At 38.3% G+C, this 24,549-nt stretch overlaps 1 protein-coding gene across 2 annotated transcripts in view; it reads right to left on the reverse strand.

Moving 5' to 3' along the window:
- The window catches only part of EML4 (EMAP like 4), a 173,250-nt gene that overhangs the window by 38,255 nt on the left and 110,446 nt on the right, over positions 1-24,549 (reverse strand). Inside the window, exons 4-10 of one of the 2 annotated variants that reach the window (XM_063302940.1) lie at positions 23,198-23,377; positions 16,951-17,079; positions 15,938-15,963; positions 5,511-5,634; positions 2,737-2,886; positions 1,862-1,931; positions 782-892 (exon numbers count right to left, since the gene is read on the reverse strand). In XM_063302940.1, the coding sequence (XP_063159010.1) occupies positions 782-892; positions 1,862-1,931; positions 2,737-2,886; positions 5,511-5,634; positions 15,938-15,963; positions 16,951-17,079; positions 23,198-23,377 (790 nt within the window). The remainder of the gene's footprint in view (positions 1-781; positions 893-1,861; positions 1,932-2,736; positions 2,887-5,510; positions 5,635-15,937; positions 15,964-16,950; positions 17,080-23,197; positions 23,378-24,549) is intronic. The other variant, XM_063302946.1, reaches the window with a different exon arrangement.

A 24,549-nucleotide genomic window follows, 5' to 3' on the forward strand; every position in this document is an offset into this window, starting at 1 on the left:
AAATCATACAGGGTGAAATTGAAGACAATATCAGAATAACAGCAGGTGGCCTACATTCTGTTCTAGGCAGTCAGATTATATAGCATCATTTATTTACCCGCCCACATTTATATGCCTTCTACTCCTGCAATTCTAAGTGGCTGTTTATCCCTATCTCTATGGTTACCACTATAGTTTATTATTGGATAAGTTATATAAAGGATCTAGCTAAGTGTTCAAGTTGGAATGCCTCAATATATTGTATTTGCACATTGATACATGACATTCTCCTATCATGAGATGATTGACTAGTTTTGCTACCAGGACTATGCAATGCTTTGGATTCGGTTCCAGAAAGATGCCTCACAGTATTTGGGGATGGAATCAAGCACCTCTCTGCAACTCTTTAAGGCAGCTCTAACTGCAACACTACCAGTAACTGCTGGAGGCAGCTTTGTTTCACAAAACTACAATTTCATTAATTGTTAATGAGTAAATAAGGAAAATAATGGTTACAAACCAGGTATAAAAAGTATGAGATATACTGGGATTGGAAATGATGCAGTTAATCACCAGAAAATTGACTTCATGAAGAGAGCTTCTTGTATAAAAAATTGAAAGCAATCTTTCATAGCTTGAATAGAGTGTCTACACAGGAAGATATAAGGTTGGGAACAGCTGTGCTAGATGCAATGTTACAGACAAGTGAGCAAAGTTCTCACAGCTATTTATTCAAACACACTCACCCACACACATAATAGGATACATCATTTGAGAAACAAAGACGTGCAATTTTCCTTACTGCTTTTGAAAAGTCCAGACACCCCACTCCACGTTCAAAAGTCCCAAGGCCAATAACCTGTAGAGTCATCAGGCTCACTGAATCCCATACTCTAACATGGGGCTGCAAAGGCTGTAAGTAAAAATAATTTGAAAGGGATGATTACTGAAAAGTTAGAAAGAGACCCAAACAGAACTGATATTACTTTTTTTTTAATCCGTTCAATCATGTCCGATTCTCGGAGACTGCCTGGACAAGTCCCTGCAGTTTTCTTGGCAAGGTTTTTCAGAAGTGGTTTGCCACTGCCTTCTTCCTTCTGCCTTCTTGAGAGTGACTGGCCCAAGGTCACCCAGCTGGCTTTGTGCCTAAGGCAGAACTAGAACTAGAACTCATGGTCCCATGGTTTCTAGCCTGATGTCTTAACCACTACACCAAACTGGCTCTTGATATTATATTAAGCAGACATTGATTTGTATGGAGATAGTCATCAGTTGGTATTGACCTACAGAATAAATATTGAGTTGAGTGAAGTCCTTGCAATAAATACATTTCAGTTCAATATTCTTAAAAAGATTTGGAGTATAATCCTATCCATATTTACTCTAAAATGTGTCAGATAAACAGATATAAGGCTGCAGCTTCCAACCATCACTGTGCCATAAACAACATCAAGAGGTACTGAAATGTTTTAAATAATACAATTAAAGAAAGATATAGTTGAGTAGCAGTATCTGAGCATTTGGATTAAGAGCATTTACTGAAAAACAATGGGTGGGAATCCAGACTTGTGCAATGTGAAGTCCATTCATATCATAGGGCTTTCCCATCTTTTCTTTCCCACTGCACCTCCTTCTTGAAAAAAATGCGTAAGATAAGAAGGTACAGCAGAAGTCTGGTTAAAATAAACTTTTCAAGATTCATGTGGCCAACTGAAGACTTATTTGGAAAATACAAATTGCATAATGCAAGTTAACATGACATGCACCAATTCATGCCTTTTGAATTATTCACCAGACAAATGCAGTAGTAAGATGAGAAATTCCTAAGGGTCTTTCCAGAATCACAAACCAATTATTGAGACAACATCTGCTGAAAACTTACTCTTCCATCTTTATCCACTCCGGCTATCTGTCCAGTTGCAATCCTAATTTTGTCTGGGTGAACAGCAAGGCTAAAAGAAATAATGTATCTTGTTAGGAACAGTACATGCTTTCACACTAACTAACTAACTGGAAGAGGGGAAAAATGTATTTGACAGCTCCATGTAGTTCTTAGGAAAGGAGCGGCATACTGTTTATGAACCCAGACCATTCTATTCAAAATGTTAAATAGGACCTGTTTTGTACCAGAGTGGAGGATCTGTATGGTCTTGTCTTCCTCATGTGATCCAGAATCAGCACACAGGCACACCCAAGACTTGAATGACATTTTTCTCTTTCAAAATCAGAAATTTTATAACCCATAGAAATGTTAGAAAAGTCCAGAGGTAAATAGTTACCACACCAATATTCTGATTTCAAATATTGGAAATATTTATATTTACTATACCATGATTTTCTAAGGAACATACTAAGATGAGGAATTGTTCAGATAATGGAAGAGGAGAGATAAAAATTAATTAGGTATGTAAAGACACAACTTAGTCCCTTATTAATGTTGAGGTGATATGGGGAGAATGCACATTATGTCAGTTTAACTAGCTTTTATTGGAGAAGAACTGAAATATTTCATTAATAATAGGGGACTGGTAAATCTCTTGATAAAATTAAGTATCAGAAAGAATGCCTCCTGCCTCTCCCCACTAATACTTCTGGAAAAAAAACACATGATTTTAACCCAGATACGTGACAGTCTACATCATTGTTCTTGGCACGTTTGTATACTGGATGTTGGAAATCAAGCATTTGGCAAATAGCATGAAAATATTAATCTGTTAACATTAACCTAAAGCATGAATAATGGAAGCATATACTAACCATTTAACACAATCTGTATGGCCCAAGTAATGACGTTGAGTCCGCTCTTCATAATTAAACAGTATTACCACGGATGCTATGAAATATACTATTTCTCCAGTAGGTAAGAGGTAAACATTAGCTCGACAGTCCCTGCCACGATAACCGTATCTATTTTTTTAGTCAAGGTTTTTCAAAATGAATCAGCATTAGTGACAGAACCTTGTGCTGTAAAGATCTGTGGTAACATGAAAACATGTTTCTCTCATATGTTGCCTATGGTTTTAAGAATCAGATATACCCCAATCCACCCCTTGGAATTTTGCCCCCGAGAAACTTGCTTGGGGTCCACACTGGTATCTTTTCAGAATCTGGCATTTTCTCACAGGCAGTTTAAAGTTCTTTTGAAACCTCTAATTGAAATTTATCATTTCACAAGACTGATACTATATTTTTTCAAGCTTGACTGACAGCTGCACAGTTCTTAACTCTTCAGTTTTTAGCTTTTATAAAATCACTTTTGCATTCCTGCTGACATAAATGATGTTGATACTCACTTTTTTTGTGCTGTTTGTACCTTATGTTTGGCATTTACATTTTATTATTTGTACATGGTATTTTTTTATATATTGCCCAAAAAAGCATGGAATGGAATTATTAATAAAGATGACATACTTTGTGGGAAACACTCTTCCTTCAGATGGAGAAAATATCTCTGACTCTAGTGAGAGATAGGGAGACTATACATTAAGTATGAAAATGTGTGTCCATTTGTAAACCCAAATTATGAATTTCTCATTATGTAACTTAATCTATTTTGCAGCCCCAGAATCGTATCAGTCAGCAGGATTTCCTAATGTTGCACTCTATATAGAGACTACCTTAGTTCTACATGGCTTTCTAAAAGTAATGAGCAAAAATCCCAGAAACTTCTCGTAAGGTGAAAGATGTCTAGAATACTGATAATCACCTTCAGTATTTCAGTGGAAGGAAATTTAGTTTTAAATTAAGATTTGAAATAGAGTTATTCTTCAATAGTCAAAACTTGAAAGACCAAACATGATTAGTTAGCCAGCAAGTACATTCTGCCCTGGCATTTTAACTAACCATGTTCAATGCTACGCCAGTTTGTGATAATTAATTATGAAAACAAAAGATATGACAAAATTGTACATGATGTGGTAAAAATTATGAGCTTTCCTGTGTCCCTGTTCTCTTAACCAGCCTCTTTTATTTTCTAGGAATTAATTTCAAATCTTAATAGAAAAGTTGTGTTTTGCTATAAAATTTGATCCAAAGATATGCTACTATCCTTGTATTAGACCAGATTATAAAAAGTTAATGGGGAAGCAATTAGCTATTTTTATTCTAAGCTTTCTACAATTTAGCACTGAAATTGGGGGGGGGGGAGAGATGGGAGGGGGGAGAGAAATAAAAACCCATTAAGTGTAAGATCTATAAGATATCTAACAATAAATCAGGCAAACTGAGATCCAGACTAATGAACTGACAGGATGTCAGCCCTTCAGGGCAGGCCAGGTATGGGAATAGAAAATGCAAGGACTATTAGAAGCCTATTGCTGTAGTGTATTACAGAATCTTGAAAGCCTGCCAGAATTTTCCACTATCCTGCCTTACATGCAGAATCAAGTTGGGGTTATTTTGAGTCTCTTCCTTATGTTTTCCCCAGGGCTGAGATTTCATTTACTATCTATTTTATTTGTTAACAGCTCTTGCATTCCTTCACTATCTCTGCCTCCCTTTACAATGGGAGAGGCATCCACAAGTCTGATGTTTTCTTCAAAATAATGACATTGGTGTTGCTCCATAAGCTCGGCCCCTTTCACAAAAGTGTGTCACATCACAATGCAAAAGAAGTGGAGCTTGCATTATGGTAGTGCTTTTGTCAATCCCTTCCCCCACCCCAGACATCTCTGTGGACACCCTGCTGAAAGGGTAACTTATATAAATAGAAACTGGACTTGTATTCATTTTATAATAGTGCTTGTTACGCAATTAAAAAGTGTATCAATGCTGCATTCACATCTTTGTGTTTACGCACACGTGTGTACCTATATTCATCTGAAAGGAAGACTAGTTTCCCCCTTTTCCCATCAAATGGGATGGCTGTCTGAGATCCACTGAGAATATGGTAACAGTCTACTTTCCGTAACATTAAAAGCTATGTCGCAATCCAACTTGCTACTCTGATCATCCAAACTCATCTGGTGGTCTTCAGTCTTTTCTTCCTGCATGCTGCATCTTCTCTGAGACTGTACATGGGTAATGAAATGTTTGGATGAATGAATGGAAATGTGGTTTGTGTATGGCTTTGGCCTGACATTCTGCTGGCATTCAAAAATTACACACAAGGGAAGGTAGGCCTTAAGATAACAAACAACTAAAAAAGTTCCCTAACTGGTAAAAACACAGACACTTCTCTGATCCAATAGGGCAACTGCTGCCTTCTGAAGTGATAGTAATCCAGCGCTTAACAGTATGAAGAAATATAGGGCTCTAAAGTAATTGTGGGAAATGTCTGTGTGAAACTAGAAAAAAAAATCACTAGGAGTAATAGAAATAATTCATGAGTGGTTGCTGCAAGGAAACTCACATCCCAGGAATTCCAGAAGACAGCAGTATTTTTTTCCCTAGGAGATATTTTTAAAATTTTATCAAATTAAGAGAACCTTAGAGTAGTAAGACAAAATTGGAAGTTAGATTTTAAAGGGAAGGGGGGAAAACAAAATACTGGAAACACAAAGTGTTTTCCTTGAAACGTGCAATTAGGATACACCCACTCCAGTTTTAATTTCTCAGGGGGCAGCTCTGTCTTGATTTCGTAATATTTGTCAACATCTGAAGGAAGGAACATTGTGATGGGCCGTCCCCGCATGAACATCTTGATATACTCGCCTTCTGTTAAAACAAAAAATGCGTACCAGAATGAGAATGTTTTGCAAACAAAAAAATAATAGGCTTAGTAAAGAACTATAAAGTTGACAGTAAGCTCCATTTTAAGAGTATAAATCTGAGATCCAAAATTTTAGGTCAGAACGCACAAGCAGAATTACAAAAGCAAAATCTCGTCAATGGCAAAACACTCATAATAATGTCAGTAAACTAGTGGCTCAGAGTATTGGTGCTGGAGCAGCAGAACATATCTACCCAGCCACCCAACTTTCCCACCCCCCTCCTCTACAAGTGCGCAACAGAATTCTTACTTGATTCTTTTCACTACTACTCATATATTACTTTTCCCCCTTATTGTCTTCTATGGTTTAAAAATTATAAGCAGAATGAGCCAAATAATTATAAAAAAATAGTGCTGGAGCCAGCATCTGAATTAAAAAGGAAAAGGAAAAGAAGCATCAGCAATATTTTACTTTAAAGGTCAAGAGTATGCAGACTAAGCAGGGCTTGATGGCACTTGGGGTGCCATCACACTATTCCAGTGGTTTTCAACTGTTCTGCCACAACACGCTATGAAAGGTCTGCAGGTGGGCTGCGTCATCACCCCAGACAGACTGCCTCCTTTTCTCCTCTCAAGTCCCAGCAACCTGTGACATCACAGAAGTTCCACCTATGAGATGTGTGTCATGAGATGAAAAAGGTTGAAAACCTCTGCACTATTCAAATAAATCTAGAGCAACTGCTTCTCTCTCAAATGGACATCGAGATTGCCCTAAACCCCTCTCTTTGGGGAATAAATCACACAGAATAGCATTGATTATCAGGATTATCTTTGCCTCAGAACTAATACATGAAGTATGCTCTGTGTAGCTAATTTAGAACTACAGAATGGTCACTGTGGGAATGTTGGTAATTAGCAAAATCCTGGATGAAGACAGACTGAAAATGTTCCTTTAAGTAATAACAGTACACGTAGATTCCATCTAAAGTAAGAGAAGGAAATGGACCACAGATGCCAAGTAAAAAACCCATCAAGGAGACATTTTATTAAAAACAAAAATATGTGTGAGTAGAGTAAACTTATACAGATAGTCCTTGACTTAAGACCACAATTGGGACTGGAACTTTCATTGCTAAGTGAGGTGGTTAAGTGAGTCATGTCCGATTTTATGACCTTTTTGTTGTTAAGCGAATCATTGCAGCCGTTAAGTGAAACGCATGGTTGTTAAGTGAATCCAGCTTTCCCCCATTGACTTTGCTTGTCAGAAGTTGGCTGGGAAGTCGCAAATAGTGATCATGTGACCCTGGGACACTGCAACCATCATAAATACATGCCAGTTGCCAAGTGCCTGAATTTTGATCAAGTGACCACAGGGACACTGCAATGGTCCTAAGTGTGAGGACCAGTCACAAGTCACTTTTTTGATTAAGGGGTAAGTTGTGAGAAACATGCCTCCCTCAATAGTAAAACTTTGCTGAATTCCTGCTGTTGATATTTCATTAATAACCCAGTTCCTGTGTTTTGTGTGGAAGTATTTCCTCCAAGTAGACTAGAGGTCTCTTCAATAAAATTGGGAGATATCAAGGGAACATTTTGTGAAAAGATGGGCATGATAAAGGACAAAAAAGGCCTAACAGAAGCAGAAGAGATTAAGAAGTGGTGGCAAGAATATACAGTAGAATCATACAAGAAAGATCTTAATGTCCCTGATAACCACGACAGTGTTATCACTAACCTTGAGCCAGACATCCTAGAGAGTGAAGACAAGTGGGCCTTAGGAAGCATTACTAACAACAAAGCTACCGGAGATTACAGTATTCCAGCTGAGCTATTTAAAATCCTAAAAGATGATGCTGTTAAAGTGCTGCACTCAATATGCCAACAGATTTGGAAAACTCAACAGTGGCCACAGGATTGGAAAAGGCCAGTTTACGTTCCAATTCCAAAGAAGGGCAATGCCAAAGAATGTTCAAACTACCACACAATTGTGCTCATTTCACATGCTAGCAAGGTTATGCTCAGAATCCTACAAGCTAGGCTTCAGCAATATATGAACCGAAAACTACCAGAAGCACAAGCTGGGTTTCGAAGAGGCAGAGGAACTAGAGATTAAATTGCCAACCTTCACTGGATCATGGAGAAAGCAAGAGAATTCCAGAAAAACATCTACAGCACTTCTGCTTCATTGACTATGCTAAAGCCTTTGAGGTTGTGGTTCACAACAAACTGTGGCAAACTCTTAAAGAGATGGGAGTACCGGACCACCTTACCTGTCTCCTGAGAAACCTGTATGCGGGTCCGGAAGCAACAGCTAGAACCAGACATGGAACAACTGATTAGTTCAAAATTGGGAAAAGAGTATGACAAGGCTGTATTTTGTCACCCTGCTTATTTAACTTATATGCAGACTACATCATAAGAAATGCCGGGCTGGATGAACCACATGCTGGAATTAAAATTGCCGGGAGAAATATCAACAACCTCAGATATGCAGACAATACCACCCTAATGGCAGAAAGTGAAGAGGAACTGAAGAGCCTCTTGATGAGGGTGAAAGAGGAGAGTGCAAAAGCTGGCTTGAAACTCAACATCAGCTAAGATCATGGCATCTGGCCTCATCACTTCCTGGCAAATAGAAGGGGAAGAAATGGAAGCAGTGGCAGATTTTATTTTCTTGGGCTCCAAGATCACTGCAGACGGTGACTGCAGCCATGAAATTAAAAGACGCTTGCTCCTTGGGAGGAAAGCTATGGCAAACCTAGACAGCATATTAAAAAGCAGAGACATCACCTTGCTGACAAAGGTCTGTATAATCAAAGCTATGGTTTTCCCAGTAGTAATGAACAGCTGTGAGAGTTGGACTGTAAGGAAGGCTAAGCACCGAAGAATTGATGCTCTCAAACTGTGGTGCTGGAGAAGAATCTTAAGAGTCCCTTGGACTGCAAGGAGGTCAAATCAGTCAATCCTACAGGAAATCAACCCTGACTGTTCATTGGAAGGACAGATATTGAAGCTGAAGCTCAAATGCTTTGGCCACCTAATGTGAAGAGAGGACTCACTGGAAAAGACCCTGATGCTGGGAAAGACTGAAGGCAAAAGGAGAAGGGGACGGCAGAGGATGAGATGGCTAGATAGCATCACCGATGCAATGAACATGAATTTGAGTAAACTCCAGGAGACAGAGGAGGACAGGAAGGCCTGGCGTGCTATGGTCCATGGGCTCACGAAGAGCTGTACACGACTTAACGACTGAACAACAAAATTTCCTCCAAGTAACTAATTAAAGAAATATTTTTTTACAAATTGTATGGTACCTAGGACAAAACAAGCTGTTAATCACTTTTAACACTAGATTGCTTAGAATTTTACTTATCTGTTTGCGAAACAGCAACTATCTATGCTTTGCAAAGCTATGGTAAGTACAAGAGAAACTCAAAATTCAAAGCACAAGTATGTCTGGTATAGCATAAATTGCACCTTTAGAAAATATGGGTCCAAAAGTGCTCTTGGAAGAGCAGAAAATACTACTGCTTTACTGCTTGTGCAAAGCACCTCCTTCCACTTGTGCTGATTCCTCTCTCCCATTATAATCTCCTGAAGAAAACCCCACATCATTTCAGAGACCCTGATTACTCATGTTTTTGGATCCAAGCCATCAAAATGAAGTCTGAACAGCTGAGACCAAGAAATGCTTCACTGCATATACAGTCCATGCCTTTGCCAGGATAGAGGCTTAGGGTTGAATCCAATGAGAGACTAGCCAAAATAACTTAATTCAAGTATGGGGAACATGTAGTCCTCTGGAAGTTCCTCCACTAAAATTGCCAGGAGTTTTTACTGACCATCATGGCCAATAGTGAGGGTTGCTGAGAGTTGTTCAGATGTTAGTAGAACAGCTAGCACTAGCAACACCTAGCAAAATGAATTGTAAAGAAGTATGAAAATGCCTGTACAGTGGATTGTGTAAATGAAGGATTTTAACAGGACTTCCTTAAATAGTAAAAGTTTGCAGCATAACACAACTTGATAGAATATTCTTGATAAAATGAGACATACAAAAGGAAAAAAACACTAAGAATATATGATAAAACAGCTTCCTTTATGTTTCAAAAATTCGGTCTAGATTAAATTGATTACATATTCAATAGTTCAACTATTGAACTATGGATATTAATGGATGTCAATGGATATTAAGTGCCTTTAGTCACCATTCCCTAATGTGCTATATGCAAATTGTACTGGGGGGAATTAGTACTGCTTCCTGGCAGGCATTTTGTCTACCTGCCTATCGTGGGAAGCAAGTGCTTTTGAATACTGCCTAATGAGCTTTTGAAAACACAGAACTCCTAAGAGAACTCAATGACATCAGAACAAAAACAGGAAGTTAAAAGCATGGAGCTTGCGGAGCTTAGATTATAAATAACTCCCTACAAAGATACCAAGCCACTCTTGTGTTCTTCATGCACAGAAATACAAGAGAAAATATAAATACCAGTATTGTTTTGTTTGGGCACATTACGCAAACTTCGTAAAATGAATTCATTTCCCAGATAATTTGATTAAAACGTCTGCATAAACAATCTATCACTAAACTATCTGGGGCAGCTTGGAGAGGCAGTTGCTTCTTACACTTATCCTTGATTCTCTCTTTGAAAGCCAACACCATGAGATGGCCTCATCAGTTTACGAACCTGCAGGGCAATTAAGGTGTTAATGAAAAACTCTTTTGAAAACTGTACAGATAATGTCAGAAGATCAACAAAAGCATTTTCAAACAAAGAATCCTAGCTCTGGGCCAAATTCCTGCAAATACAAGCTAAAAGAAGAAACAGACTCCCTTCTAATTTATATTGCCTTAATTACCATGTTCCAGAACATTAGTCTGAATTTTACTGGATCTTTTCCAAACTATTTAACAGGGTTTTTTTAGGATATGACCAGAAGAGATAGTTCATGTGTATATCTAGCAAGTTTCCAATATTCCCTTTTTTATCCTCAGTTTTTCTTCAAACCTTAGTGTATTAGCTATTTTTAAAAAGAAGTGTGTAATCTCCGATATATTTTAAAAGACAAAAATAATAGAAATTCAGCCATAAACTGGTAACCTATCAAATGGGAAAATAAAGACTGTCAAAAAATGGTTAAAAATAGTATTTTAATATGATAACTTCATTAAAAGAAACATGGTTTACATACATGTTCAGAATATTCTTCCTCATATGAAAGCAACACTCTGACTGTATCTTGATCTTGCCTACCGAATAGTAGAGAGAACCAAAAAACGTTTGCTATAATACTGTAATTGGAGTAAGAAAAAAGAACCATTTGTATTTTTTTTTAAAAAGCCTGACATTAGGATAATGGTTCCATTATCAGACAGTGACAGTTTGAGATGGCTGCTCATTTTGCTTTACAGTATTGTAGTTGCCCATCACAAAGAATGTGTAAATGTCACTGTAACACTGGTGTGCTCGAGCATTGCACACAACCTTATGTTCAAAACAGGAATATTTTTATACAGTATATTGCTCTGGCACTGAGAGTAAGTCATCGAAAAGTGGGATGCAAGCAACCTTTTCTGTCAAATCACTTCTGTCTCTACCTAAGGAAGAAAAAATGTAGCCCTAAACGTATGATACATGGGTTTTGCGGTTCCCTTTGCAAAAGGAAAACCAATGGTTCTGTCATAATGCCATAATATTTGAGACGGTTTTTGCACCAGGCCTTTCTTTTAAAAGAATTAACATGTGTTTCCAAAATGGTTATGGTAAATACAAGTGGGAAACAGCTATATCCATATGGAGACAGTTCAACAGAAACCCTAAGCCATATGCTATTATGTTGTTCACTCTAGACAGAGCCTTATATATCCATTACTGAAGAAATTTCCAGGTAGGGAGAGTGACTTCTAATGCTACTTCTTTCAGATAAGGACCCGAAAATATCCTCCCAGGTTGCCCAGTTTTGTGCTACCATCTGCACAATATGCCACACCATCACTTAGATTTGGAATTTTTAACATAGTATTTTAATTCATTTAGTATTTTTAAACAAATTTTGGATCATAGTATATTGATTGCTTTTGTTTTTACATATATATATATATATATATATATATGTATTAATGTAAGATTGTTATTATGTATAGTTTTATTGTGTCTGGCCTTAGGGCTGTAATAAACTTGATTGATTGGGAAAACAGATGCAACAAAGGAGCCAAAAAAACAGATGAATTTGCACAATTCTAAGTCATTATTTGTATGACTTTATGCATACAAATAATACATGAAATATGTAGTGGCAAGGGAAGACTCTAGACCAGTCTTCTCCAATTTTAGTGCTCTTTAAATATGTTGGACTACAAAGCCCATCATTTTCAAACAGCATAGCTATTGATCAGTGCCTACACAAACCTCCAAGGTACTCATCTCAGCTATTTCTACAGCTCCTTTTTGTTTACATTTTTTCTTGAAAAATAGAACTACAGAAAAGTATCTACTTGAAGGAAGGAATTTCACATTTGCAGGCAAATTTGGAAAATAAATACAAAATTACATGTTGACAGATATATCTCACAATATTTTAAAGCAAAAGCCCTTATATCTACAAAACCAATGTACTATTTATGAAGCAAATGAAGGGGTGGGTGGGTGTATCTCTACTCCATACGCTCAAATCAAACAGGTAACCCTGCACTGCATTACCACCATTCTTGCTAAAGAAATCTGCAGGTAGAGACCTGCTGTCCCTGGCAGCAAGCTGTCAAGGCTTTATGGCACATACAGCCGTGTCAAAAGCTGAGTTCTTAAAATAGGCACTGGCACAGAGCTGCACCCTTGATGTAAAGCCAAACATGGTAGAAAATTTATTAGAACCATTGGAACTGAGTCTGAGAGTCACGGCATGTTGTTGATATTCGTTTCAAGGCATTTGTATGCTCTTGAAAAAATGTATGTACAGTTAGCCAATGCTGTTAATGCTCTAATGAGTCAAAACCCATTAAAAGGAGAAAAAGAATGAAGAAAAAGCACTTTTCATATGTTTCCCTTTAAAATATCATGCCACAAACTTTTGGGATTCAGGCCTGCTTTATAAGACACATGAAGCATTATTCTTAACTGAAATGCACTGCAAACACATAAACAAATGAGAAAACAGAACTATAAACAATGGGGATAAGTAAGTCATGAAGTATTTAAAAGTTTAATCTGCAATAACCCAAAGTAATCTTAAAAGTATGTAAAATGGCCCTAGAGATCATCACAACAGCAGTGATTGGTAATCAACAGGACAATTCTAGCAGTAATTAATAATTATAGTAGGACCAAAAAATCTTTACCTAAAGTCAGATCTATATGGATAGAATCAAATATCCTGACAAATTGTAATATAGTGATTTCTTCCTATGAAACTCCTTTTTAAGAATATAGTGATTTTTAGGTCAGCAGAAGAATGTCCCGGGAGACTGAAATGTTTTCCCACTGTTTTCAGAATGCTTCCTTCTCTTAAGCCTGTAGGCCTTCATCCAGAATCAACAAGAAACCACAGTTTATTATTCTTAGAACAAATTTAATTAAGTTTTGAGCCTGTGTTTCCTGCTTTCCCTTTCTGTTTTTCCTTCTATGTTGGATAACCACAATTTCTATGAAATTTCAAACTAAGGTTATTATTATATGCGGTTTAGTGAGACAAACGAATTTCAAACCTTGGTTTATAAAGCTACTTTGATTCAATAAACTTTAATTGAGATTAATCTTATTGTAAACTTGGACTGTGGTGAAATTTAAAGTTGAAGATTCAGATCCCTTCCTCTGGAAGAATAGAGGGTAATGAGGGATGCATAAAAGCTGCCTTTGACTCACAATGCCAGCTGTTTATTTATTTAAATAATTTATATGGCTGCCTGATCCCAGGCAGCTCACAACAACCAATAAACATAACAATAAATAGCAATAAAAACAGAACAAACCTTTCCCACCAGGTGCCAGGCTACACATACTATTAACCTCCTGACTCAACCTGACCATATATGTTATATATCCAGAAACAACTCATGCATCACATAAAAAGTTTCTGATCTAATAATGTTTATGCTGTAACCAGTATTATTTTTAGAGGATCATAAGCAGGAAACATTTAACATCCAAATGCAACATTTGGAGGTCCAAAACTGTTTTTCAGAGTGGTCTACATCTTGGTCCAATGTAGTGTGACAATTATTAATATGGATATGAAAGCCTTTCCCAACCTGGCACCCTTAGTGTATTGACACTGAAATTCCTATCCTGTAAGATACCTGGGAAATTTGGGGAGCTGCAGCCCCAACAAATTTGGAAGAAACCAAGGAAGGAAAGGTTGGTATATGGAGTGCCACAAAAAACGCACCAAATAAGTAAGGGACATTTGCCCAGGTACAGGGATGGATAAGCAAGTCATCTGGACCAAACAACAGAGGAGGAAGATAATCTCATATTTGCAGATAACTAAAGATTATGAATTTGTGGAAGTTCTAAATATGAATATGTGTGTGCCTCTACAAAACAAAAATTGCAGCCACTATAGAATAAAAAAATATTCCCTTCTCATCCCTATGGGTGGTACATGTCTTCCTCAACCTTGGGTCCTCTACCAGAGGCCTGGGAGTTTGAGGGTTCTGCGCAGTATCTTAGCTGCACTCTTCTGGACAGAGAGCTCTGATGTTGTTCCTGGTATCTGTTGGAGCCACTCTCCTAGCTGGGAGTCACAGCCCCAAGTACCCCTACCACCACTGGGACCACTTTGGCCTTCACTTTCCACATCCTCTCTAGTTCTTCCTTCAGGCCCTGGTACTTCTCCAGCTTCTCATACTCCTTCTTCCTGATGTTGCTGTCGCTTGGCACTGCTACATCTATCACCACTGCTGCCTTGTGGTCCTTGTCTACTCCCACGATGTCTGGTTGATTTGGCCAGTACCTGCCTGTCTGTCTGGATCTGGAAGTCCCACAGGATCTTAGCCCTGTCATTCTCCATGACCTTCTGTGGAATCGCTCCATGACCTTCTGTGGAACTGCCATGCACCTAAATGAACTTGTTCCACATTTCAACCTTTATGCTTTAGTCAAATTTGCAAATCAAAGCAATTTTCTTCTAATCCTCAGTAAGAACTTTTCTTAGCTAATAGTAAGGTTAATATAACTCAACATTCTTTGTCTTCTTTTGATATGCCAGTTGCAGACAGATAAACAAAAATTTCTGACACAAACAAATTTATTATTTTGTAAGTGTCTTAAAATGACATTTTAAAAGCTTTCAATTTTGTTTTTTGATTATATTCTGAATGATTGGTAATACAGAATACAGAGGGCAAGAAAGGATCTGTTAGTTAGCATTTCAGGATACTATTAGGAGATGACCTGGGCAATATCTCAGCTTAGGTGTGTGTATTTTGTGTCCATTCTCCAATGAACATTTGGGATTTAGAGAAAAGTGTGATTATTTCTTGATTACAATGTTGTATTATTGCAGTTTAAAAAATTCCAATAATTAATTTCAATTAAAATTGCATAGACTGGACTCATGTGCTTTGTAGAAGAAGAAAGAATAAAAAGCCAAATTAAAACAAAACAAAACCACATTTAACTAAAAAGCAACCAGCAGGAATGGTTTTAGTCCTTATCTTGATTATTCTTTTGCAAGGTTAACATTTTCTAGTTTTGAGCAGAAATAAAAGAACTTACAGGTGTTTCCTGTCCCAGGTGAAGCCTACCATTTCAAACTAAATCTAAGTTTACAGAAAAGAGAATATGCACATGGGAAAGAAATCAAGTACAGCAAATAAACCACAAAAACCCTATACTACACATGGAGGTCAAACAATATTCACAGCAGACAGAATTCTGTACAGGGGTATCTGTGCTGGATTTTAGTACTGTATGGGATTTCAGGCCATACCCAAGTCCAAAGTCCATGTGACTATCCAACAGCCTGCAGTGTTTTTCTGCATGACAGAAACCCCAGTAGTTTAAAATTAAGGCAGCAGATCCAAACCCACAGAGGAGTGAGCACAAGGAGCAGCTTCTACAAGAGACATGAATCAGGACACAGGATCTTCAGATACAAGGTTCTTCTAACTAACGTATGCAGTTTTCCATTCTATAGGTGTGCAGGCAGAGAAACAAAGCCACTGAATTGTACACAGTAAAGCAAATTTTATCATGTGAACAATAGATTTTAACTAATTATTCAAAAAAAACCCTGCTGCAAATGGTTATAACATATATTAAACTTAATTAATAAAAATAACAGCAAAAAGCAAGTATTTCTGATTACCTTGGCTGACGATGACATCTTTGTGTCTATGGAGAGAAATGCATGATATTACTAATATATGAAAATATGACTCTGAAAGCTTGTATCATTTATCCCCAAACTGGAGCCCTCCAGATGGGTTAGCATAATTCTCAGGTGATAGGGCCCATTGGGATTATTGGCTGGAGATAATGACTATTGTGTTCCAACAGAATTGGAGGGCACGAGTCTGCCAAGAAAATGTCACGAAAGTGGCGTCCCCCCCAAAGGGTCAGACATGACTCAGTGCTTGCACAGGGGTCCTTTCACCTTTCATACACAGGGGAAGACTGATTTTGATCTTAAAATACAGTGACGTTGGTACTTTGGAATATAAATCAAATTACAGTGTTAAATCACCTACATGAAAGGTTATGGATAAAAATACGCATTTTTAAAGTGGAATTTTCTACATGAATCTATTTTTAGAACTTCAGTGTTTTACATTTTATATTTTTAAAAGTAATTCTGCTTTGCACAAAATCTGAATTTAATACTCTAAGTAATGGCAACAAACAGAATAATTGACTTCAAAGCTACCTAGATAAAGGAAAATCATGTGGTATGGTAAGAATGCAGGTGTGTAGAAGACCGCAACAGATACCTGGAGCTTTTCTTGGTGTCTAGAACTACACCACCCAAAAAGCATGCAGGTTCATGACTTGCATATCAAACCATTAACCAAATTTTGGAAAAGGGGTGAAAGGCAATGTAATTGTATAGGGCAACATCCAACATTTCATCATTTTGCTCAAGGAATGTGATCTTCCCCATCCTTCCCCATCTTAATTCCCAAATCTGCTCCTGATGCTTTTATTTAGAACAGATTTGGGTGATGGTAGTGATGAACTCAAGGGAGACAGAAATCCATTTTACCAGTGACAGTGATGGGCAGCACTGGTCTTCAATACTACTATACATTTTTACAAAGCTTTATATACATACTAACAATTCAGGATAATTCTTCTAATGTCAACAAGGAATCCAGTACTTACTTGTCTGCATTCTTGCCACTTTTGGGTATCAATTTTGATGCAGAAGTCGCCCTCACTAATTTATTACGACTGTCTTCTGAACTTTCCCATGTGCTATGTGATTTTTCAACTGTTGACAATCTCTTCAAACTAGGAAGACAAGCACAGTGTATTTCTATATTTAGTGTATGTTAAACCAAGAACTAAATGAGATACCGCAAGCAACTGTACTGGAAACAAAACAGGTCAAGCAGCAGGAGATAAAAGAAATGCCAGGATAGGCCTTTCTCCAAGCAAATCCACAGGACCCTCAGAAATAAGGATTAGATAGTGCTCTAACTGGATCTTTAAAGACAGTCAAAAGGGCAACATTTCTTAAAGCCTCTTAGCACAGTTATCAAAGTTGCTCTAAAACACTTAGTAAAAATAAAAAGATCACTTGATTGGCATGGAGTTATTCCCAAATGCTTAAAATCTAGAAACAACAACTTAACAACTTTACCCATCCTAAATCAGGGGGAAAACCAGGGGAGGTTTTTAAGTAAAAGAGCTTATGAGTCCTGGTTGGACGTGCTCAAAGCCCTTCTTTAAACTTCAATTTTCCATCTGGTTCTGGTTGGTGGACCTAAAGCTTTAATAGGATTACAAAGAATGAATGATTGCTAATCTTTACCACAGTAAAGTAAGCTGTCAAAATGAGTGACTAAGAATGAAACATAGAAAGTTTCCCTCTGAAGCCACCTGGTCTTCAAACAGTAGCTACAAGTCCAGGAAGACCCCCAAACTGTGCATCAATTCCATTTGGGAAAGTACTATTCAGAAGTAAAGACAGAAAAATCACCAAAGCCAGATGGTCCATGAACCCGTTGCCATAGAGTCTTGCTAGGGTTGAACTTAAGCTTGTCCCTCCCCATTCAGACCTTAACAGCCTCCAGGCACTGGGACAAAACCTTGACAGCATCACTTGGTTGCCCAGGGGCCAAGATGTGCAATTGACTATCATCTGGTTACAGATGCTACTTGACCCCATGCTGACAGCAGCAGCAGCTTTATTTAGAAGTTAAATAAAGGGTGAGAGCATAAACAGAAAGGATGAGAGGGGGAATTCTGCAAACTAGGAGCTTCAGGCTCGACCTCTCCCCCCCCCCCCGCCCCCCAATATCAACTGGAAACAGCCATAGAGAGAGGAGGAGAATCAGTGCAACACCATGTCTCCCACTCCCACTCTCCTTAGTTGGTCCAGAGGGATACTACAATCAATGGTACTGAAAGCTGCTGAGAGACGAGAAGAAACAGGATGGTTGTACCACGACCACCCTGGTTCCACAAGAGGTTATGAGTAAATGCTGTATGAATCCAATGCCCCAGCGTGAAACCTGAAGCTCCAGCCCAACCACCTTCTCAAGAACCTTCCCCAAAAGTGGAGGTTGGAGAGTGTACAAATTAGGTCCAGGACTGTTGAGTCTAGTAATGGCTTCCTAAGGGGTGTACCACCACCTCCTTCTAAGTGGGCATGATTACTGCCTAACTCAAAAAGGAATACATCACTGTGCGGATCCAGCCACATGTCATCTTCTGACAGGCCTTCACCAACCAGGAGGGACATGGATTTAATGAACAAGTGGATGAATTAAAAGACCCAGGAACCTTGCCCACTTCCTGGGGAAGTACAGGATAAACTTCTTCCATATAACCAAGCCAGACCGTGACTCAGTCAACCTGATAGATGGCCTTGCTCTCTGACGAGGAGTACCCGGCATACCTGCTGGACCCTATGTAGCTGGTTTTGCACCACGAGAGGGAAAAAAGCTGAAAGCAGCCTTCCAAAGAGGGCTTTCAGCTCTTTTTCCCTTCTTTGCAGCGCAAAGCCCTCTTCGGAGCTCCTGGGCAGGGGGTCAGGCTGGCTTCAACTTTATTTCAACTCTGGAAATCACCCTTATTGGATGTTCCTCTAAAAAGACCTTTCAACTTGACACTGTCGTAAAGTGAACAGGGACTTCCTTATCATAACAGGAGGAGCCGAGGAGATGTGTGAGATGCTCATGAGTTGGCTTCATGATGGGAAGAAAGAAAAAAATCTGAAAGCAGCCATTTCCCCCCCCCCCCTTCTTCCCAGTGCTCCCTCTTGTCCCTGGGGGCTGGCTGAAAAGGTTCCATGCCAAAATATCTGGAGGATGGCTGAAACAGCTCCGTGCTAAAATCCAAGCAGGATTTTCAGCCACAGAGGATTTTCAGCCACAGAGTGGAGAGGTTTCAGAACCCTCTTAACTCTGGAGATGAAAATCCAAGCGGTTCTGGGGCCCTCGTGTACCCACCCGCACTGCACCCCCACGCATCTGCACCAACCTCCCCCACACACACCTCATTACTCCCTCCCCCATCTGGCAGAGCCTGGGGCTTGCAACTTGCAATCTGGACTGCCATCACTAAGCGATGCAGTCATGTGATGTTTCTCCTAATGACTGCATTGCTTTGTGACAGAAGTTCCAGTCCCAATTGTGGTTTAAGTTGAGGAGTACCTGTAAAAGAAAAGAAAAATCCATTTGCCTCAGAGAATAACTAAGTATGTGTTCTGAATGTCTATGGGATCTATGAGCCAAATATCAAGGTAGCCTGATACTACAAAAATTCTGAATGAAGCCAGTGACTAATTAAACTAATGGTTGAACTAAAATTGCATCTCATTAGGATATTTTTGAATATAGATCAGCGGCTCACAATCTGCAGTATTGTAACTCTTTAAGAAAGCTCTTGCAATATTCTACATGAAACACTGAGTCCCATACTCTGGAATTCACACAAATATTAAGCATGACATACTAAACGTAATAAGCCTTTTGTCTAGATATTAATCATTATAGTTAACAATTAACAGTTTTTGAAAACTTGGTTCTATTTTTGCTTGGTTTAGCAAGAAGACAGCTACAAATGAGGTTGAAAATTAGAGTACCTCACAGTTCCTACAGTTGCCCAATTAACTGCCTTGCAATGCATCCAGTTAAAACTATTTTTAAAAGACTATTTGTGCAACAGTAAGTTAATTTCCACACGAACTTCAAAAGCTAAAAGGAAAAGAGAAAGTGACAAACGTTATGAAGTCAAACATTAGGAAAAAATGAGAGCACAGAGTTTCTCTTTTGCACAGACAGTCACAAATTAACATGCAGATCCCAGAAACAAATACCTTGTACAGCAAGATACCAGACAGAAGGGACCAAATTCCGCATTAAAGCTAAATTTGTGCAGGATAACAGAGTTCATGAGAAACTGTTAAGCATGCATTGGTTAGAGCTGCGTTAAACATCATGATTTTGCTTCATGGAAAACATCTGCTGTGTCTCCAAGTACTGGAAAACTAACCAGGTACAGCTTTCCAGTAGATGGGAACATGCAGAAAAAAAAATACATGAGTGACATATGTGAAAGTTTAGATTTAATCTCTGATTCAAAGTGCTCTTGCAGAAGCAAACGACATATTTGCTTACAAATTTTTTGCTCTTTACAGCCTTCAATCTGCTACCCATCTTAGGCAGTGGAAGGTCACTAGACCGTAAATGATTATTTAATGGAATGGTCAACTCAGCCCTCCATCCTTCCAAGGTCAGTAAAATGAGCACCCAGCTTGCTGGGGAAGGTGACGACTGGGGGAGGCCATGGCAAACCACCCCACTCTATAGTCTGCCAAGAAGACGATGCGAAAGCGGCGTCCCCCCAAAGGTTCAGACATGACTCGGTGCTTGCACAGGGGACCTTTCACCTTTCTTTCAATAGCTGTACTTAGGACAGAAGGGTCAGCAAAAAACAGCTGTGTGAGTGAAACATGGCTTGCTGATCTAAGGATCCAAGGCGTATTTTCTATTTTACAGGAATAGGAATAGGAACATGAAACTCATGTTTCAACAATTTGAAGCAGCTTTAAACAATAGTATTAGATTCCTCCCCTTTTGCAACAATATCTCTGAATGTTTGTGTCCAACAATGATTAAAATATATGGGGCTGAATCCAAAGTAAGTTAGCTGTACTAGAGTTTCAGTGAAATTAATATAGTAAAATTAATCATGAATATTTCTGTTTGATTACAATGAAACTTAAGCTGAACGTAATATGCAACTAGCCCATACCTTGGGATAGGTAGCCTATATCCTACAAATGCTCTGGAGGAAAAATTCTGCAATCCCTGATTAGCTTGGCTAAGCTGTTGGGAAGCTATAATCTTCTGAGGGATAACATGTTGCCCACCCCTCAGCTACATTTCAAAAATATACTTTTAAAAGGCCATTTTGATTTTGATGCATAATGCCATTTTATTTACTTATTTATTTACTTGATAAATTTATATGGCCATCCATCTCATATACATGACTCTTGGCGGCTAACAATTAAAAAGAATTCTGCTGCTAATGTATTTGGGAGGGAAAAAATCTGCACAAGAGATTTCAGCCTGAGTCAGATATTTAAGAGCTGCTACCTGCCAAGGTCTCAGTGACAGACTATGTGCTTTACATCTTCAGCCTCTCTGATAAAATCAGGTAGAAATGATCTTTAGAAGCCTCTGACTGAGATCATGGAGAACCATTGCCTGCCATACACTGTTAGGACAGAATAATTTATTCAATTTTTCCAAATTAACTGGATCCCGCTTTGGGATTATACAGTACTAATATGCAAAATAATCTGAAGATATGCTTTACTTCTTCTGACCTACCTAGAAGGTTGTATGCTCTCTGTTTTTAATGGCAAAATGTAATAGGGTAACTGTATTTAGATCATTTCAGAAACAAGCCTCAGGGCTGCTACTTTTGCTTCAAAGAGCTCAGAGTTTTCATGGTGATTCTTTTTTTGATTTTATTCAAAGATGTGGACATTTTGGAACCAGAATGCCTGGGAAATTTTGCTGCCTATTTTTCTCCTCTACCCTAAATCAGAGAAGGTCCTACAGCTACTGCTTTGCATGCAGAATGTCACAACTCCAGTCTTTGGTATCTATAGTTAAATGGTGCTAGGAGATTGGAAAGACCTCTTCTCAATTCCCTGCAGACTAACAGCCAGAGTAGGTAGTCAGACATGATGGAAAACAGTTTCCTAACCTGGCACCAAAGCCAAAGATGATAATGCAAAGCACCCAGCAGAAAAGGGAGGCACTGCAAACCACCCAACACACTGAACAGCAACCTAAGAAACAATGTGCCAAAAAGTGTTATACTACTACTGAGAAGAATTGAGGGCTATTAGAATGTATTCATCCAAACAGCTGAATACATTATGCTCATTGAGCTACGAAATGCACTGAGGATCCTAGAGAAGCTGCTTGGACAAGCAGCGGAACGTTTCAACCGAAAAGAAAGAAATCCAGTTGCCATGACTCAACCCTACAGACAATTCGACCTGGGTGACTGAGAATCGTCACTGAGGATCCTATATAGAAACTGTAGATATGGACAGTGAGATCACTCATACTCTATTTAAATTTGTCTTTCCTTTGTTTCCAGGAAAATGCATGGGGTGCTCTGGTTGGCACAAGCCAGAATGCATAGTTGATGTTTAAACGAACAGTCCTTGCTACCACATTTAGCCTTCTCTCCTGCCTTCAGAAGGCTTTTCTCCTTTGGCTGATGTTATTTCAGGGCAGCCCTTCTTAGCCAGTAACTGTTCTATAGTAACAAGCCTCATTTATTTATTTACTTACTTACTTAGCCTTTATTTGTTAGATTTATATTCTGCCTGTCCTTCAGGGGCTCACATAATGCTTTTCCCATTTTACCTCACAGCAACAATAACCCTGTGAGGTAGATTGGGCTGACAATGACTGCACCAAAGTCACCCTTTAAGTGGACTTCTAGTCCAACACCTTGACCACTACCCCACACCTTACATAATTGACACTGAAGGGAGATCAGATTGACTATCACTGTAGAGTTTCAGACAGGCAATAAAAGCTAAACAATTTTATTAAGCTTTGACAGCTCTTAATAATATTTGGCTTCTTTTAAGTATTTTGTTCTTGCTTTGTATTTTACAGTGCTATTTTAAATTGACCATCATTTTAAATGCTTCTAATAAACATTTACTGGGGGAAAAGTGGCTCAGTGGAGAACTGTTACCCTCCAACAAGAAGTAGTATGAACTCCAAAAGGAGTTCAAAAGAAGGATGGAAATCTTTTGAGAAAAGATCTTAAAAGACATATACATGCTTTTAATGGGAAGCAAAGCATAACGTTAGTATCACTGCAGTCGCTTCCTAGCTCTGTATTTGGGTACTTAGGAAACCTTTTGCCTGGAGCAGAGCTCTTGACTTCTGGGGTCTGCCTGTGTGTTGGGAGAATCTGTGCGGAGGGCTGGGGAGAAGGTGAAGGTGATGCTTGAGATTGTGGGTTTTGATCACTAGAATGAGGGTCCTCTTTTTTCTCTGTTTGTCCTTGATGTTTTTCCTTCTTTTTTTCTGTACCGCTGCAAAACAAAGTATAAAAAAGGTGTATATAGACTGTATATATATATATAAATATAATTTTTTTTAAAGTAAACGAAGAGGGAAAAGCCATTAAAAGTTAATCAGGTTAATTATGGAAGAACCAGATATTTGAATAATTTTCTTCATCCAGCTTTTGCATTAAGAACTTTAATATACCTATTAAACAAGATGGATACTTGGTCTAAGAATTTAGTGAATACATTACCTGATCCATGGAATTCATCAGCACCCTGTCCCTCCCTACATCACATAGGTTATCATATGCTATATTTTTTCCCATCAACATTCAAAAAACAAACTACAAATAACATATTGCAAAAAAACCTGAATATTTGCTTTAAAAACTACTTCATTGTACCTATTTTTAAACAAGGTTTGAGTTCACATTTTGTAAAATTATAGCTCTGGAGTTAACTTTCAGCATTTCTATAGTCAATCTTAAGGCAATACATCAGAAAATATTTTACCAATATAAAATACATGAATATTATTATGATAGCTGTATTAGCAGCATTTTCTTGCAGGTACTACGTGCTTTCACAATATTTATCTAATTTGTTTAGTTTTCTTTTTACATCCTAGCTTCTTTGTTGTCCTAGATGTGGATACATTTGATAGACACTTAGGGTGTTAAGAAATGGAGTGGTATATAAACAATGACTTCACTACAAATAATACTCCTGGGCTTTTTATTTACTATTCTACAATTAGCACAACTGTAGAATAATTTCTCTTAAATGAATATATACCAAACCTGATTATTTTACACCATGTCAATGAACTAGGATTGTTGACTTTTGGAGAAAAAGCATTTTATGGCACCATCTTAAACTGCATAGACACTTCTTTGAAATTATGAAGCTTGGAAGAAAACAAAACCCTGGCATTTTTTTCTATCTTCTATTTAGGGTTAGACAACCTAAGGTTCTCCATATGTTGCTGAAAAGAACTTCTTATCATTGACATAACTGAACAAGCTGGCTAAGACTAACAGGATCTCAATCCTTATAATAACTGGAGGATTACTTATTGCCCATCCCTGTGCTGTACAGTTCCTCCAGTAGGTACTAAATCAGAAAAGACTGAGATAAAAATTATGCTATTAGCTTACACATCAGCAATGAAAAACATATTCCCAGTGGACTGAGAA

Source organism: Candoia aspera, chromosome 1 (assembly GCF_035149785.1).
Source record: "Candoia aspera isolate rCanAsp1 chromosome 1, rCanAsp1.hap2, whole genome shotgun sequence".
NCBI classification, from domain to species: domain Eukaryota; kingdom Metazoa; phylum Chordata; class Lepidosauria; order Squamata; family Boidae; genus Candoia; species Candoia aspera.